The sequence below is a fragment of the Lathamus discolor genome, chromosome 3, assembly GCF_037157495.1.
Source record: "Lathamus discolor isolate bLatDis1 chromosome 3, bLatDis1.hap1, whole genome shotgun sequence".
Lineage (NCBI taxonomy): Eukaryota > Metazoa > Chordata > Aves > Psittaciformes > Psittacidae > Lathamus > Lathamus discolor.
Window position 1 is genome coordinate 144600490 of NC_088886.1, and position 19146 is coordinate 144619635.

General features: G+C 43.7%; 1 protein-coding gene across 1 annotated transcript in view; it reads right to left on the minus strand.

Moving 5' to 3' along the window:
* HSPA12A (heat shock protein family A (Hsp70) member 12A) overlaps nt 1-11042 on the minus strand; it is a 63331-nt gene extending 52289 nt beyond the window's left edge. Inside the window, exon 1 of the mRNA XM_065672342.1 lies at nt 10892-11042. Coding sequence (XP_065528414.1) covers nt 10892-10919 — 28 coding nt within the window. The 5' untranslated portion in view covers nt 10920-11042. The remainder of the gene's footprint in view (nt 1-10891) is intronic.
* Nucleotides 11043-19146: the final 8104 nt, after the last annotated feature.

The window sequence follows — 19146 nt, forward strand, 5'->3', positions numbered from 1 at the left end:
TGAGGATGATCAGGGGACTGGAGCACCTCCCGTATGAAGACAGGCTGAGGAAGCTGGGGCTGTTCAGCCTGGAGAAGAGAAGGCTGCGTGGGGACCTAATAGCAGCCTTCCAGTATCTGAAGGGGGCCTATAGGGATGCTGGGGAGGGACTCTTCGTCAGGGACTGTAGTGACAGGACAAGGGGTAACGGGTTAAAACTTAAACAGGGAAGTTTAGATTGGATATAAGGAGGAAATTCTTTCCTGTTAGGGTGGTGAGACACTGGAATGGGTTGCCCAGGGAGGTTGTGAGTGCTCTATCCCTGGCAGTGTTCAAGGCCAGGTTGGATGAAGCCTTGGGTGGGATGGTTTAGTGTGAGGTGCCCCTGCCCATGGCAGGGGGGTTGGAACTGGCTGATTTTGAGGTCCTTTCCAACCCTAACTATTCTATGATTCTCTATCAAATTCAGTTTTCATGAAGTATTTAACATTAAATAATTCAACTACACTATGCATCAGCAAAATTTGCTGCTTCACATATTAGGAAAACCAACACTTCTTTTTAGCTTTTCCCACTGTACTCAGTACTTGTCAGGCCACATCTGCAATACTGTGTTCAGTTTTGGTCCCTGCTGTACAAAAAAGATGTGGACAGGCTGAAGAGGGTCCAGAGAAGGGCCACAAGGATGATCCAAATACTGGGAAGCAGTATGTCTTCATACAGCTGAGAGAAAGGCTGAGAGAACTGGGGTTGTTCAGCCTAGAGAAAAGAAGGCTCAGGGGAAACCTTATCATCATGTTCAGTATTTAAAGGATGGCTACAGAGAGGATGGAGACTCCTTTTTTTTTGTAAGGAATCACACGGAAAAGATGAGAGCCAATAGGCACAAAGTTATTCCTGGAGAGATTCTGGTTCAACACAAGAGGAAAATACTTCACAATGAGAACAAGCAGCCATCGGAATAATCTCCCCAGGGAAGTGGTGGATTCCTGGAGTTGGATATTCTTGAGATTCAGCTGGACAGGGTGCTGGGACATCCAGTCTAGGTCATGCTTTGCCTAGAAAGGTCGGTCCAGATGATCTCTGAGGTCCCTTCCAACCTACTGGTTATACATATTCTGAATTGTTCATTTCAATAGCAGAGCAGCACACCCTAGCAGTGGATTCTCTGCTTACAGAAGGTTCCCTGCAACCCACATAATGTAGACAACAGATAAGCTAAAGCATGCATTGCCTTTAAGTAAGAATTTAACAAGACAAGTAAAAGGAGGATATGCTGTGGAGCAGCATAAAGCACAGACATGCAGTCACATCAGGGAAGGGAGGTATTTTCTGAGTATGTCTCATGTCACCAGTTTAGCAAATGGAAAAGAAGAAATGAGGTATCAGGCCCCAAGTCTGCCATCAGGAAACCAAACATGGACCTTTTCAGGCACATTCTGCAGTACTTTAGAGTCATGTCAAAAGAACAGAAGGCTTGGCCAGGACAGAACTGTGCTTCCCGAACCTTCCAGACCTCACTTCCAAGTGATGGTGAAAGGGACTCATCATAGTCTGGGTCTCCTACAGCTGTTTTGCAAAGCAGAAAATAGGCAGCGTCATTAAGATATCACCTCTCTGTAGAAACATGTCCAAACATTAGCATGGATTTATAACCCAGTCAATGTATTTTTAAGTTAATTTCTACTTCTATCCTGCCAGAGTGGCCCCAAACCCAACACCTGCTAATCAAATTACGATTTTCTGAATCATCCACACTATTTCAGATGATATGTTGAGAATCTGAAGATATGCTTTCACAATAAAAATGTCCTTTTTCCAATCCATAGTGTACAGTGCAATAAATCCCATGCGTTGTACAGATCTGAGCCTCTGGCTGAGCTTGAGGACCCACTGGGAAGACGTGGATACCACAACCTTTTCCAGGCTCTCCAACTTCCATCTAAGAATGCCTGCGGTACACCTCCCTGCCTCAAAAGGAAAGCTGCAATCACACTTTTTGAGTTGAACAGTGGATATGCACTATAGCATATGCCAAGTCCGTTCAGCCTCTCAGTTGTATGTGGGTTGATGAGCCAGATGCATTAGATCTACTAAAAATGCCACTACTGCAGATGATCCTTATGGCTCCAATAAATCCAAATAAACTCAATGTGCTGTGTACATGTGGATCATTTTCAGATATCAAACACTTGCACATATCTGATGGCTATTCCTCTGGAATTCCCAGCTATCCAGCATCTGGCAAGAGTGACTGTTCCATGTAGCTATGATGTCAGTCAGGTTATTGGTCATACCAAAATCTTGGCCAAATTCTTTATTTTCCTTTCAGGTACTATCTCTGGATTTAAAAATTAAAAAGATCTACTAAGTCAAATATGGGTATATTATGGTCACCATTTCATAAAAGAATGAAATCAAAACCATTATTTTTCATTCAAAACACTGTCTATCATTTTGAGCATCAATAATTACGTTTTGCCTCAAGCAAAGCCTGCTAATGATGTTTGCACAACAGGAAAAGAAGGGTGTACCATATTGCTATTAGCTGGCAACTGCTGTGTTGAGGAAGAAAACCTTATTCAACTTTTCCTATTGCTGAGATTTTGCTTTGCATTAAGCACAAAATGTCACAGCTTCCAAATGTAACATGACAACCTCGAGCGTTTTACTGTAAAGACAAAGATGGCCTTTGAAAACAATTAGAGAACAACAAAAAAGAAGAGAATACAAGAAACGAAATATTCTTATGCTTAATAAAAAGATCCCATATTTCATATCAGAAGTAAGAACCTTCTGTTTCTACTGAAACCAATGCCACCACTGTTATTACTATCAATGGAATCAGAGTTCTTTGTTTTAAAATGCCAGTAGGCATTCAGCTGGGTTGCTGAGGACTGCAGTGCACTTCCCTTCTATGAATACAGCCACAGCTCATCTCTGATATAAATCCAGGTTTCCTGATACCCTTCCATAATAATTGGTTACCCAAAGAGCTGGTATTCATTGCACTGGTACCAATTAAAGGCCAGTGATTTCCTAAGTAGAAAAAACCCTCCCAGTTCTTTAGATAAAACTCTAAAAATAAGACATGCTTCTCATTACAGCTTTGACCTTTTTCATTACAGCTTTTATATTGCCTCCTATCATGATTACAGTTTGACTGGAGGAATTCCTTTTACACCATGCTATCAAGCTTTCTAAGATAATGTAAGTTTTTAACATCATTGTTAAGAGCATCAAAAAACCACCACAGGTTCATCCCATCACTCACTTTGTGGATAACATCTTCCTGCACTTCACCAAACAAAAGACACTACCTATTTTCTGTGAACTTAAGATGAAAGAAACACACAAGAACTCGCAATAACCTTTAGAAAATGCCACATGGGTTATGTTCACTTTTCTGTTTGACAGGCCATTGGCTAAACTATTTTACCTAGATTTGATCTGGCCTCACTAATACTTGATAAGCTGGACTGGATCAGGACTATCACACTTCCATGCACACTGGATCTGTAAAGCCACAGCCAGGTCCTACCAATCTGACCCTAAAGCTGCCTTAAACTCAAGCCCATTCATCACCCACACTGTAAGGTCATAAATACAGCTCCACCTTGAATGACCCAAGAGCTTTCCAGCTTTTGAGATCAGTCAGCTCACTCTTCCTTCCCAGTCCTGACATGGTTCCAGCTTGCTCAGAACCTGCTCACACTCCAGAGCCTGAGTTTGAGGAGCTCAACAGCAGCGCCTGTGATCTCTCTCTTCTTGATTCCAGCTCTTCCACCCACACCCATGTACTACTGCCAGGAGAGACAAAACTGATCCCATTACACGTGGGAGAGGCCAGGCTGCATATTGTGATAAAGGTGGGCTAACAACAGATTTTGCAGTTCACAGTGGTAGGAGACAGCTCTCCAGGATCTTTCTAAATATTCCACAGATATAGTTCTGTAACAGACACCATTCATATGTATCAACTAACCTTCTCTTCCTTCAGCAAGCTCTTGTATGAACTTGCTTCCTTCAGGCTCCCTTGCACTATTTGCCTCTGTGCAAGCACTGTTTTCCTATATGCCTCATCTCCCCCCTCCTTCCTTCCAAACAGAAAGACATAAGGAACAGAAAACAAAACCCAGATGTACAGAACCTAGGTTCTGTGAAAAGATACTTTCCTAGAAAAGGTTTCCTGCTGTTTCTCCATCATGTCTGTCACCATCTACTTGGTTCACTGCAAGGTTGTCAGGAATGGCACTAATAAGATTATGCTCCAATTCGCAGGACCACACTCATAAAACATTTGTGATGCTAATCACTTTCTTTAGAGAAAGAGCACCATTTACCAGCTGGGGGGGGGGGGGGGGGGGGGGTTGGGAGGTTGAGTTTTTTCTTCTTAAGAAGCAAGATCAAAATATTACAATTCTGAAATCCCTGATTTACTGCAAGTTTCTATTTAAGAACCATCTCAAGATGCAACTGTATCCAAGATGTAAATCCTAGATGCAATCCTAGATGCATCCTAGATGCAATCCTAGATTTACCCTTCTAGATCAAGACATTCAAAGGGATAGATTTACCCTTCTAGATCAAGACATTCAAAGGGATATTACCCAAAGACTGACCAAGAATTATTGTTCAGCTTTTCCAGACTGTGTGTCCAGCACACAGGAATAAGAACACTTTGGGGGGTATCTGTTAACTTAGATGGCATAACAGTTATTTAGTTATCAAGCATTCCCAGGTTCGTGAAGTATCTCCCAGTGCATCAAGCTGGATGAATGCAGCGACTCCTTTTTCTTAAAGCATGAATTGGAAGAAATACTCCAAAATATTTGTCTTCTTCATTTTGACAGTCTTCAGGAATGCTAAACATGATTCACACATTTGTAGTCTTGATAAGAGAAAACAAGCCTCACTTCCTCCCCCCCCAACACCAGAAAAAAACAAAGAAGAAGACAGGGTAAATAGAATAGCCAAACTAGAAGAACCATCACTGCTCACAGTAGTCAGCATAAGCAATACTATATATAAATCCCTTGACATTCTTCAAGGCAGTGTAACCGGATTTTGTTCAAAGATGGGAAAATAAAGAGAATAATAGCTGTTGCAAAACTGTAAACACTGGTACATTTCATAACTCATTAGCAAAGTCATCTGTGAATCCATAGTCTATGGCTATTGATTGAGCTTCTGAGGGGCACTTTATAGCTAAATCAAAAGTAAGCTTGTACGTCTTCATTCTTTTTATTTTACAGTCTTAAAAACAGATCAGCTATCAGGCTTAGAGGAAAATCCCTTATGAGGAGAGAAGCCATGGACAGTACATGTTTAGGATTTGTAGAGCAAACTACAGACCTTATGAGGAAAGAAGCCATGGACAGAAGTACATGTTTAGGATTTGTAGAGCTGATGACAGAATCATGCAATCATTGACCCAAAGCCATTTCCAGAGGTTTTTACCCTAGCACTCATCAGGCTTACATTCAAATGCCAAGACTGTGCATAGACATCACCCAGAGACCAACACTGACCAGCCAGAAAACTAGCTGGAACGGTTCACTGTCACAGTGAGAAGCAATGGTACAGCCTGCAAAGGAGTTCCTATGGCTAAAACCATAATAGGACCATAGCCGAGTAAGCAAGAGTGCTACTGCAAAAGGTTGATATTTGAAAGCAGCATTTCCATAATGACAATACTGAAAGCTTTTGTAAACCACATGCCCTGCTGCTTGGATTGCAGCGTGTGCTCTACTAAGGTATCCATGGAAACTTGAGAAAGAGATGTTAAATTTGCTGGATCTGTTTGGCACCAGGGAATGTGGCTAGTTGCTAGTCAGCCTACTATAACCACAGGTATTTTGATCTTTAAGCATGGAGAAAGCATGAAGAGTCCTCAAACGACGATGAAATCCCCAAGGCCAAATCGCCACTGTAATGCATTTCCCAAACAATGATGTACTAAAGAAACAGTGATTTTAATGCTGTTATTATCTGCTAACATAGAAAAATAGCCCAATTGGTGTAACAAGGAAAAAGACATACAAATGTTCACTCTTCAGACGTCAGAAAGAAAGAGTGACTACAAACACAGAGCCTCACGAGGAATGTGTAGGATGGGTGGGCATGAAGTGATCAGGACTGTAAAACCCTTTCAGAGAAACTGCTTCAACCCTAGAAATTGGACCCGAGCAGCACTAAAATGAAAGATGTATTCAGAAATGGACAAATCAAAGCTGTGTTCCCAGATTATTCCCTGTTTGAGAAGGAAGTGGCCTAAGGAGAATAATTTCTTTCTGCCTCTTTCCCCAAGGAAGCTAAGTGCAGGTTGGATAGGTTCCTCCAATAGAGGCGGTTTTCCTTCAGGGAATAAGTGAATGAAGTCCTTCAAATGACAAGAAATTGCTGTTACAAAACTCTATTCACATACATGCTTCTTTTGAATCCAACTGGTAACAATTACTAGAAATCTCCCTCAATATACCTCAGAAACTGAATCTGCAGAGCACAGTGAGACGGTGGACTCAGGCACTGAAGAACTACTGACGGAAGAAACAGCTCAAAGAAAAACCCTCTTCAGGTCTCCTGTTCTAGTAAATGAAGATGCCTTTAGAACTGACCCGTGTGCCTACAGCCCTGCAAATCAATCACAACAGAGCTACTGATCTGGGCCAGTGAGCACCAATTGACTGTCACACACAACCACAGCACAGCAGCACGCTGAGGATGGAGCACCCTGAAGCTGCCCTCTGATGTCCTTGACACACCCTGATGCAGTCCTGAGTAAGGACATTCAGTCAAGACCTTCAGACAGAACAAAGGCTTTCTCTCCTGAATGCTGGCCTCTACATTCTGAGTATTGGAGTTTATTTATTTGCTTACTTTATTAGAACTGACTGCATCTTCCTTTTCATTTACATGAAAACCTTTCTCAAATCCCTCCGAGACAGACTTCGAAGGAATTTCCTGTGTTAATACCGATTACTTACACAGCTCACCATCCTAGTTTTCAAACACTACAAAGCCACTGCTTTATTAGGAGTTATAGCAAAATGTAAAACTTGCATTTGTTTATTTTAAATGCATATCACTATGTTTCTTAATGCCACAACACATGGGCCATAGTTGACATTTTCAGTAATGAGAGCTATGGAATGTTCAAACATGTGCCTGGCCAATGAGAAGAAAGAGGCAGTTTCAATTTAATGACCTAGGAGCCATTGGGTCACTTGTCACAGTGAAGAAGATGAAGTCCGCAGGTATGTCACAGGCATCTCAGAGGGCTGAAGTTCACACTTGGCAGCAGCATTCTCTCAGTACAACCCCAGCATCTGTGACCTTACATCACCAAGCAGCTGCACTCTCTCCAGTGAAACATCTGTGGAGCAAGTGTACCATTTGCAATCACAACCAGCAGACTTCAGAGCTCATTCCTGAAACAGATTCCAAGTCCTCCTGGTACCACTCTCTTTCACCACTGCACAAATAGTGCCTGTGCAATAGTGATGCAGCCTGGAGCTTCCCCCATTTCTGTTTTCAACTAGCAAGGCTGTTTAGTGACAAGTGCTGTACAGAAGCTGAACAAGTAATCAACTGAAGTCATTTATGGATAGACACATTTCACTAAGCTGCATATGGAAAACATCAACATTTACTTCACTTAAAAAATAGAAAATTACTAGATCCAAACTCACCCCCCCACCCCCAAAAAAGGTAATGTTGTGTCATACTTAATCAAGGTCATGACTCAGAAGTACCATAATTTGAATGCACTGGTTTTTAGTCCTTTGACATTTTCCCTTATGTTTTACTAGTGCAGCTTTGTTAAATACCTCAGAAAAGCCAATTTGCTCCTTCATAATCGCTACAGACTAAAACAGCCACAGAAAGAAGTTTCTAAAGCCGTAAATTATGTGCTCTTTGAAGTGCAATACTTGTGAAATCCCATCTGACACACCATCAAAAGGCAGAACCAATTCAGGTACAGAAAACAGAGGTGGTGGGATACTTTGGATGTTACTGCTTAGAACTAAAAAGTATGTTTTCAAGACTTATTTGGTTTTCAGAAAGGGGTGGTTATTTGGTGCCATGAAGGGAGCCTACAGGGATGCCAAAGAAGGATTCTTCATCAGAGACTGTAGCTACAGGACAAGGGGTGATGGGGCCAAACTTAAATAGGTGAAGTTCAGGCTGGATTTCAGGAGGGAGCTCTTCGCTGTGAGGGTGGTGAGGCACTGGAATGGGTTGCCCAAAGAAGTGGTGAATGCTCCATCCCTGGCAGTGTTCAAGGCCAGTTTGGACAGAGCCTTGGGCAACATGGTCTAGGGTGAGGTGTCCCTGCCTATGGCAGGGGGGTTGGAACTGGATGATCTCAAGGTCCTTTCCAACCATAACTATTCTATTATTTTATGATAGATACAATAGGTGAAATCGTAGTAGAGAACAGCAAAAAGGCAACTAATCATCCAGAACAGAAGAATAAGGACTTGGACATTTTAAGGTGTTTGATCAAAACTGCAGCTTTAAAAGAAAAAAGAAATAAATCCAGACTTGATAGCAGCAGGTATGATGTCCAGATGGGGCCTCAAAAATTCCAGTATTCCCATGAAAGTGGGAGAAGTTGGCCATAGCAGGTCATGTCAGCTCAACAGCAAAGAAAAAAAGCAGAGAAGAGCACAAGATGAGACACCAGTCAACTCACATAGCACCAGTGACACAGTCAGAAGGCAAAACTTGTCCCACGTCTTGACATTTCCATGCAGGGAAAAGGTTTTTTTTGTAGCTGAGGCAGCATTCTGGTCTCCCTGCAATGACCTGGCCTCCAAAGGCTGCTCTAACTTAAGCTGACATCTGAGGTTGCAGCAGCCTCTTCCAGTTCCCGGTGGCAGTTGTATCTGAGCTATGTCCTGGTCACTCCCTCTAGACTGGGATAAAGCCCCCTTGCACCATACATGCATGAGCTTAATCAGCCTCTGGATGGAACAGACCTCTGGGGACCTCACTGCAGCAATAGGGAAACCTTGAAGGCACAGAGCAGAGCAGCTCTGTTGAACACCAGCTGCTCTCCCAGTGGGACTGAACTAAATATTCACACTTGCAAGCTTACAGGGTGACAGAACCATAGAGGAAAACTTGTCAGCTGAATCAGCATCACCTAGTTATGAGCCAATGGCTTTAAAAATGCCAAAAGTCAGTATTATTAGAAGCTTTACATGCCACAGCTCCCAGGTCCCAACAGTTTCATCCCGGCTCATACTACCCAAGCTGCAGATACCGCATTGCTGTGCTAACCACAGCTATAAAAGTGATTGGCAGGCACTGCATACAACACTTGGCTATTTTACATATAGACATCTCCCCAGCACATTGTACTATGCAGCAATAAGTGACTGCAGCTTCAATACTGTCAATACAGCAACACTCACTGAACCACATTTTATCCCCCAAGCCTTTTTTTTCCTGACAGCTTCAGCATTCCAGAGTGTGGAAAGAACGTAAAGATTTCTGGCATAACAAATCATAGCTTTAGTACACAGTCTTCTATCTTCTAATAAACCCTTCCTGCATAGATCTCCCTATGTCACAAGTTACTTCATTTCATTATCGCAGCCCTGCCACTTTGCAGAAAACAAAACACATGATACTCTGTCATCTAAAAGACAAATGGATCTGTCAGTCTGCTCTTCCCTTTGTCAGCTGCATGCTCGTACATTGTTACAGGTTCCTTCAAACCAAACAGACATTAGAGACTCTATTTAGGAAGCACTGAGAGGGCATTTAGATTAGGAGGGGCAGGGAGGGAATCCAATCATCTTGGAGATTCAGCTAGTTTCTAAGTATCATTTTCTGTTTTTTTTTTTTAAATGTCTACTTTTATTCCACTTGCACTGCAACTAAGCTACCTTATTCAAAATGTTCCCAATTCCCACTATGATCTGTATAAAGTCAACCTTTCAAGTTTCTCCATACATTACTGCCAGTACTTCAGGCTCAGTATTAAGGTTTCCTTAAATCTTTGCAGCATACAGTGAGTTAGAAGGGATGCAGAGACAGAATGAAATCAGGCCGAGCCTGCATTTCCCTTAGGGTTATTCACCCGTATCATTTGTATCCTAGGAACCCTCTTCCCTCCCCCAGCTCCCTTCCCACACAAGGAGAGACCACCCCTGTCCTGCAAAGGCTATGTTATTTTTATCAGATGCAGTGTAACCACAAACGGACCAAAACCACACAATCCTTGATGCAGGCACAAGAAGATTCAGCGCGCCTCAGCCCGTAGAGCAAGTTTGCAAAGTCAGGGACCCGCAGACCCGCTAACGTGGTAAAACGGAACCCCTGGGGTTTATCCCATCCCTACGCCTCCTTGGGAGCTCTCCGGTCCCCGGGCCCGCTCCAGGATGGTAAGACCCTCATCGCAGACACCGCTGCCTTTCCCACCGAGCTGCCAGCTCGCTCTTTCTCAGTGCATCAATCAGGCTACTCGCTGGAAAGGGCGCCTGCCTTTATTTCCAGCCCTCCCCCTTCTCTCCCGGGCCGCTGCTGGGAAAGGAAGACCCGGACCGGCGGGGAGGAGGGGGCCGGGAAGGATGCTGCGCCCACCGGCACCCGGCCCAGCGATGCCGCAGCACTGTTTTGCACCTATGTCCCCCCCCGCTCTGCTGCACCGGCTCCCCAGGGACCACGGCAGCTCCGCATCGAAACCTCTCCCCAGGACTGAAGCGCTGCCTGCCCCTGATGAGGCCACAGCCGCCGGGACATTGTCTGCCTCCTCCCCGCCCTCTCCTCCTCCGGACGGGGCTCCGGCTCCAGATCATTTCCCCCGATAAGCCGGGGCCGGGCTGTGCTGAGCCGCGCCGCGCCCGTCGGCGGCAGCGCTCCCGCATTGCGGCGGGGACCCGGCCCCGCTCCCCCTTACCTGCAGCCCCGCTCTCCGCTTCCGACATGGCCCGTCCGCCCGCCGCCGCGCCGCGGCTCCCTCCCTCCGCGCTCACTGCACACGCCGAGGCATGGGCCGGCAGCCGAGCGGAGCTGCGTTACGCTGCCCACCCCGGGGGAGGCTCCGCTCCTTCCTCCCGTTCCGTCCCCTCCCCGCCCCAGCCGCGCCTTCCTGCGGTCGGTGCTGAGAGCCAAGGGGAAGCCGCCGCGGCCCCTCCCCGCAGCCGCACAAGGGACCCGGGGCTGCGGCTGCTGCTGAGGGCGGGGGGGGAAGCTCCGAGGGGCGGCAGAGCCCAGCCCAGCCCCAGATGCGGGTTTCGCGGCTGTTGAAGCGGAAAACCCCTCACGGTGACAGCTATAAGGGCGCACCCCCTCCGCGACCGGGTGGTAGTCTGGGCAGAGGGTCTTCTGGTGGAGACAGGGCAAGGATGCTGTCTGGAAAGGTTATGGTGGCTGTTTGCTGTCGGGGTGTGCAGGTCCAGCCAACCTGAGCAGTCAGAAATCATTAGCAGGTCCACCGAAATCATGAATTCCTGGGTAACTTTCACAGCGTAAGATTCTTTTTCTTTGCTTTTGGAGTTAACTCTCCTGTGTGGTTCTGCAGTGCCATGAGGGCCAGAACCTCTCGCTTCCAGTGATTTTTAGATGATTAACTTGTCTCCAGGACCTGGGAGAGGGACGCCCCTATTGCCACTTGATCCATGATTAAGAGTTTTCCAAACTAAGCAAGAAGCCATTGCAAACCAGAGCATAGAAGTAAGGCTGGTATACTCCCATGAACACAGAGCCAGGGAAAACATTCTCCTGTTTTCCTCCCATGCTTCATGGTCTAATTCTCGTTTACTTTCCAGGCTCAGCGGCCACCCCCAGTTTGAAAGCACTGCCAGCAGTTCAGGTGGAATGAATGAGGGCACTAACTGCAGGCACAGTTTCGGGTCCTTTCTAACTCCAAGGCTCAGGAGGCCACTGACATTCTCCATAACATAAAATCCACCTAGAATTTACCTGCATCCTCTCACCGAGGCTCACACAAGGCAGGATCCCAGTAAAACCTCTGAGGATGAGGGAATTTTGAAGCAAAAGCCTGGACACTGCAGGCGCTTACTCAGCATCTCCATCTAGCTGCTCCTTGATTTCCTCCTGTGATGGCATTAGCTCTGCTCCGTGTGAGTTCAGCTCTGGGGACCACAATACAAGAGGGACATGGAGCTGCTTGAACAAGTCCAGAGGCCACAAAAATGATCAGAGGAATGGGGCAGCTCTGCTCTGGAGCCAGGCTGAGAGAGCTGGGCTGGTTCAGCCTGGAGAAGTGAAGGCTCCTTAAGGGGAGACCTTAGAGCAGCTCCAGTGCCTAAAGGGGCTACAAGAATTCTGGAAAGGGGCTTTGGACAAGGGCCTGTAGGGACAGGCCAAGGGGAATGGCTTTAACCTGCCCGAGGGGAGACTGAGATGAGCTCTTAGGCAGAAGCTCTTCCCTGTGAGGGTGCTGAGGCGCTGGCACAGGGTGCCCAGAGAAGCTGTGGCTGCCCCATCCCTGGCAGTGCTCAAGGCCAGGTTGGACACAGGGGCTTGGAGCAAGCTGCTCCAGTGGAAGGGGTCCCTGCCCGTGGCAGGGGTTGGAACTGGATGAACTTGAAGGTCCCTTCCAACACAAACCAATCTGGGGTTCTATGATTTATTGCCTCTGAGGACAGAAGGTGTGGCACAAAAGTTAAAATTAAAGCAGTAAACAGCTTCACATCTACACACCCAACTCATCTCAAAGGCCTTCACCAATCCTTCATACACTCCAAAGATGACCTCTTCCTGAAATCCACTATCTGGTCACCAGGAAAAGCTGAACTCAGTTCTCCATCTCCCCAGTCCAGCTGCACAAAAGGGTGTTCTGAACTCTTGAGAGAGAGGGTGCATGCAGGGATGGTTGGAACAGCAGCTCACACCGCCATTCGCATTGGCTGTAAGATTATATCCTTGCAGACACTCAGTAACACAGGGATCACTTGCCAAAACACAAGGAGAGGGTGCATTGGGATTCTGGCTTCCTGTTCTTCCTTCTCCTCCAGGCCAGGCAACAAAGGGGAACATCTGGCCAGTAGTCGGCTTTAATCACCTGTTTAGAGCCAGGCTAAGTATTTCTACTGTCATTAAACAGCCTCGGAAATAAGAAACCAAACAACTCTAACACTTGGTTTCTTGGCAAGAGACTTAAATAGCAGAGAAACTTTGGCTTCAAATTCAATGCACTTCAACAGCGATTAATCGTAAGCTTTAAAAATGCAGTGGGATAATTAACAAAGACGGAGGGTAAAGAAAAGAAACAGTCAAGGAACACAGAAACACGTGCAAATCGTATCCTTTCAGGAAAAAGAATGCTGCATGCAGGCTAATTTTCCATCATCCCTCAAGCAACAAGACAACACACATAAAAATAGCTCTTGCTGGGTACAGACATCTCTCCGGATGTCAAGGCAGTGACTGCATTATTCAGTATTAAGCCAGGTTGCCTGAGTTACACACTTGGCTGTAGGTGTTTTGAATAATGCAGAAGGAGAATATTTGAAGGTGTGTGACTGCTGGTTTCAGAAGCAAGATCCTTTCCCAGAGAGCTTGGTATCTTCTTGGGAAAGCTGTGAGGAATCCATAAAAAAATTGCTTTATTTTTTAATTAAAGAAATACAAGGCCGGGTTGGATGGGGCTTGAAGCAAGCTGCTCTAGTGAAAGGTATCCCTGCCTGTGGCAGGAGGCTGGCGCTGGATGAGCTTTAAGGTCCCTTCCAACCCAAACCATTCCATGCATTATTTTCTCCTTTCCATCTCTCTTCCTTGGAACAAATAAAAAGTACAGTTCATATGAAAGAAAAAGCCTTTCTGAAAAGGTCACCGCTGCCAACGAGGCTGCTCTGGGGCTGAAGTTACTTATTCCATGGGAAGTTTGTCATTTTCATGGTCATTTGGACAGGCTGTTTGGGATCTGTGGCTTTAATGGTTTATTATTTTATAAGCGTAACAGGAACTGAATCTAAATATAATGATTATAATGTAAAAATACCATGAATGGGTAGATTTGGGGAAGGATGGCACAGGTAAAGTTATTCACATCCTCTGAACACGGTCTTGGTGAACACCTGGGTGAGTTCATCAACTTGTCCGTTATACAAGGTTCAATTTTAGTGTGGGTCTGGGAAGAATTCGTTTCCTTCTCAGTGATCTGACATCAGCTGCATTAGTACATTGCAGGGGAATAGCAGCAGAAAGGAAGAACTTGTTTTGGACTCTGAAACATTAAAGTGTTGATCTGTCAGACAACTAAGGCTCTCACTAGTGTGAAATTCAAGCGCCAGCACCAGCAGTCTTTATGGAATTGCTCTGACTATGGGCAGAAGCATGATTTCTGCAGTGGCTTGGAACAGGCATCTGATTTAAGTTCTCTCTCAAGCATCTACTTGGGAGTGAACACCTCTCAAGCATAATCAAGTACAGGGATTTAATATACTGTATTTTGCATCTACAGAGCACTTCTTATCCTAGATGATCCCCAGAAAGCTGCAGCTTTCAGTTCATCACACAAAGAGTTCAGAGACACTGAATAAACGTCAGGAGAAGAATAATATCAGTGATTGTAGCAGAGCTCCCACATACATGTTATCCATTAGCATCAATCACAATTTCATGTGAAAACTGAAGATCACCACAGTGCCCTTCCAGGGCCACATTCGTGTGTTTTGAGAGCTACACAAAGCTGCAGCTAGCCACTGAGAAGAGCTACATGCTTCTCCCACATGGCTGTGAGGGTCTAGGGGAAGCACTGACAGGACAGCACTGAGAACTGGGGAGCTGTAAACACTAGACACAGAGGTCTGGAAGGAATATAGGCATTTGAATGTCGCTTTCCATGCACCTGGCAGCAAGATGAACAGACGTTATTATAGACCCTGAGAGCAGCATCCAACTGAAGCCAAATACCCAACCCAACACTGGTATCAGAGAGAGCTGTATCTTTAAAAACGCCACCACATTTAAAACAAAAGAGCAGAAAGCAGGTAAATGTGCCTTGTATCCTGGCAGCATAGGAATCCGTCATCAAACAGTAGGTCCATCTGCTCTATTAAAATTCCTAATTTCATACGTCAAAGCTTTCTCTTACATACTTTCCGGAGCATCATTAAACTTACAATACCTGAGTTTTGTTTGTCACCTGCGTAACTGCTATTGCAGTCTCCTCTTCCATTCTGGCTGTATAGTTTTTCATATTACAGCACTTTAACATCTACAGTTTGGCTTGTTGGCTCATGTGCTAGAAACTTAGAAATTATTTTTATTACAGTCAACTATCAATCTCTTTCCCTTGATGCAGTTTGTATCTTCCCCTTTCCTAAAAGAAAAGCCTTTTATACTGACACTCAAGAAATCTCTGTAAAGACAAGAAGAATGAAAAACTATTCAACAGTGTCACAGTCCTTCAAAAGAAGCGTATTGAGCACATAAGAACATGAAGGGCTTCTCCAAAAGGAACAGATTCACCTGTCTTTTATACATTTCTCCCTCCCAGTATCCTGGCATGTATTGGAAGTCCATTATTCTGAGAATAGAGCCTGCACAGAATTCTGATGCTCACAAATCTCTGGTGGCACACTCCTTTAGAGGGTACTTTCAAATGCAGAGGTGGCAGCACTAATCACTACTTACACTGTTCAGGTATTTTCACTTCTTTTATAAACTATACTATGTAGGTATGCTGAACACTGAACAGCGTCCCCCACCACAGTAACATTCAGCAGCCTTTCTGTGGATCCCAATGGACTGTGCTAGCTGCTGCGTGCACAGAACTAAAAGGTGGATTCGGTCCTCAAAAGTTTTCATTCATACTGTATGTCTTGAACTTTTTTTTTCCTTAAGCCCATTGCACTTCCTCTATGCTGGATGTATTAAAACCAAAACCAAATGCTAAAGAAACACCAATCCTAAACAAACAAACAAAACCCTCTAGATGAAACAGTTTTATTAGATAACTCAATGTGAGCAAACAATCATTTGAGTATTCCTCTCCAAACATGCACCCATCCTTATCCAGTAAAAAATGCCATTCTGTCACGGCATTTTTAAAACACCAGCCAGATTGTGCACACAACAAGCACAGTGGCTTGTTTTACCACACAGTTCTTATCGCTTCAAAAGAAACAAAGCTGCCTGTGCATCAAACAATAAATTTAGTTTTGTTCCGTGGTTCCTGCTTAAGGAAGTGATGATGAGTATGTTGGCTCCCACTGAAGTTAAAAGTGGCAGATGGCTCAGCCACCTCTAAAAACAAGGAGCTACAGTCGGGCAGGACAAAATTCTGCCTACCTTATTCCTTATATCCTCTGTTCCAGTGAATACACTGCAACCCCAGGTGGCATGTTTAGTTCATACCCTTGATTTGTAGACCACTTCACTGAATCAAATATCAGTACAAAAACTGCAATGTGCAGTGCAAGTAATAATTCTGTCCCTTTAAAGTATCCTGTGCCAGGCTAAGTATACTGAATTAGACAATGTAAAAGGGCAAGGACTCAGAAAATTATCAGACTCAACACATGAGAGGATTACGTTCCCTTGCTGTGTACCTGTGATATATAAAAAGGTCATCACAGAAATACATACAACATACAGCAGTTACCAGGCTCCTACCTAACTGCGTTTTGAAGCTTCCTGTGACCCAGCGAAAACACTAGAAAGACAAGGCAGCATGCCGAAAGATAGGCAAAACATTATTGACATGATACTCAAAACAAATTTCATCCAAGCGGAAAATATGAAAGTAGGATGATATACGGTTTCCACAGATGGATTACACATAGGAAACAGACATTTAGGTTTCATTAGGTACATGTCAGTTTATGTTTTGTTTTTCATTCAGATGTTAGAGAAACTATGTGGAGAATACACAAATGAAAGAAAAATGTCAACCCAGATCCTCCAGATTAGCATGGAATGAACTGGAAGAGTGAGCACTATAATGCACATTAGATTTCGTCCCTCTTACCCTGTATTTTGGAGGTAGAAGCAGTCACACTGAGACACACACATGTACGGAGAAATAAATGAAGTTTAAAGGCCAACTGGAGAAATGCAGGCTAGCACAGTCATGGAGTAACCAAGGGAAATAACAAAACCACTCACAGTATGCAGAGGAATCTATACCTACATATATACCACCTAAGGCTGAACAAACTGCTTACTTAATGCAGTAAATATGAATAAATTCCCTAACATCCAACTTCCATCTGACATTTAACGATGCAGCAGGACCGGGGCATTTTAGATTTGGAAGGGAAATGAAAAATAACCAAAAGCCCACTGATACTCTTAAGAAGCGCCTGGTGAGTACTGAAAATGTTTTTAACATTATAAACATATTTTGATAGGTTTTACAACCTCTAGCATTTCATGTATATGAATATGATATGATCTGATTTTTACTTCTAAGAATATTATTCAAGAAGAAAAGGCTAAGCTGTCGCAAAAGATGTTTTACCAAGATATGCCTTAGAAATGCTCATGAAACATAAACCTGCAAATATAGAATCATAGAATCCTGGAATGGTTTGTGTTGGAAGATACCTTAAAGCTCATCCAGCTCCAACCCCTGCCACGGGCAGGGACACCTTCCACTGGAGCAGCTTGCTCCAAGCCCCTGTGTCCAACCTGGCCTTGAGCACTGCCAGGGATGGGGCAGCCACAGCTTCTCTGGGCACCCTGTGCCAGCGCCTCCATACCCTTACAGGGAAGAAGTTCCTTATATCCGATTGAAATCTCTCCTCTGTCAGTTTGAAGCCATTTAAAGCCAAATTAAATGATGGGGCTTTTTTCAGAGCATAACTGTTTTTAAAAAAGAATATTTGACAGCAAATTATATTTAGATCATCAAATAGCACCATCTATTCCCTAATGGGCAGACAGAGCATAGTACATCACAATGATGAAATAAAAATAGAAATACTAGACATAGTAGAAGTAGATATTTTAGCATGAATCCACTGGTTGAAACCTGTTCTTACTAAACATTGAAGAAAATTCCAGTAGCTAATACATTTGTAACAATCCAAAGGCTAAATCATCACTCAGTCACAACTTTGAGTCATTTACTTTGGTTAAGATGTCTGGAATTAATGGTAGCTGCAGTGTCATCAATATTTTCTCACAATCTTGATATGCCACTCTTCTCCGTATGTTCTTTGTTAACCACCACATCTTTCTAGTTTTGGACCCTTTAATGAGGGCACACATGTATAAATGAAAGTACATAACATCCCAAATGAACAGAGTGAGGTTTTCAGCTCAATATCTAATTTATCTCACTACAGGTTACATTAGACCTCTGATCATTTTTTCCTCCCTAATCACTAAAGGGATGCCAATTCAGTAAGATCACACCACTCAATCACTTGCTGTAAAATCCTTCTGAAGACAGACAGACATCAATATAAGTTTTTGATGATTTCTAAACAAGGGGTCTAGTATGCTAAAGTAAAGACTTCAAATCAGTAACTCGTGTTATTCCTGCAAAGGTGAGGAATTACTATGAGCAATAACAAGTAATTAAAAAGTCAGACTATATGAGAAACAATCCAACAATCATCAAACAAAGACATGACTATTTATAAGAGAAGTCCATCTTATACAAGCATCACTGAAACACTTAATGTATTTAGCTTCTATAAATGAATACTGAATTGACTACAGCAGCTACATAGAAAATAGAAGCAAAAATAAACTATTTCCTGTATTTACACAAATATAAATGAAAATATTTTGTCCCTAATTTCAGAATTCAGTAGTAGATAGAGAAAAATAAAATACCTTGCAGAGCTCCACTGTCTTAAAGAGGAACTGAAATCAGAAACCATGATTCACATCTTGCTTGAAGAATAACGCTGTGAGTTTGAGAAGTCCGTTATTGTTCCATTCTCATTGAAATACAACAAACGACACCAAAAATCTTTAAACTGGCACACACAATGTAAGAAACATTCTTCCTCTTATTAAAGCTGCTGGATTTACTAGTGGTATTTTCAATAATGATTTATTATTTTAGTTGTCTTTGCCAGCAGAAAAGACTGTTTGCATTCCTGTAAGTGTTCAGCCTGCATTGTTACTGAACTGCTCAAGTCTGGTCACTCAATAACCCAAGAATTTGTTCAGGAGAAAAATTAATACTCTTTAAATGTTGTCACTTTCTTAAAGTTAAGTACCATA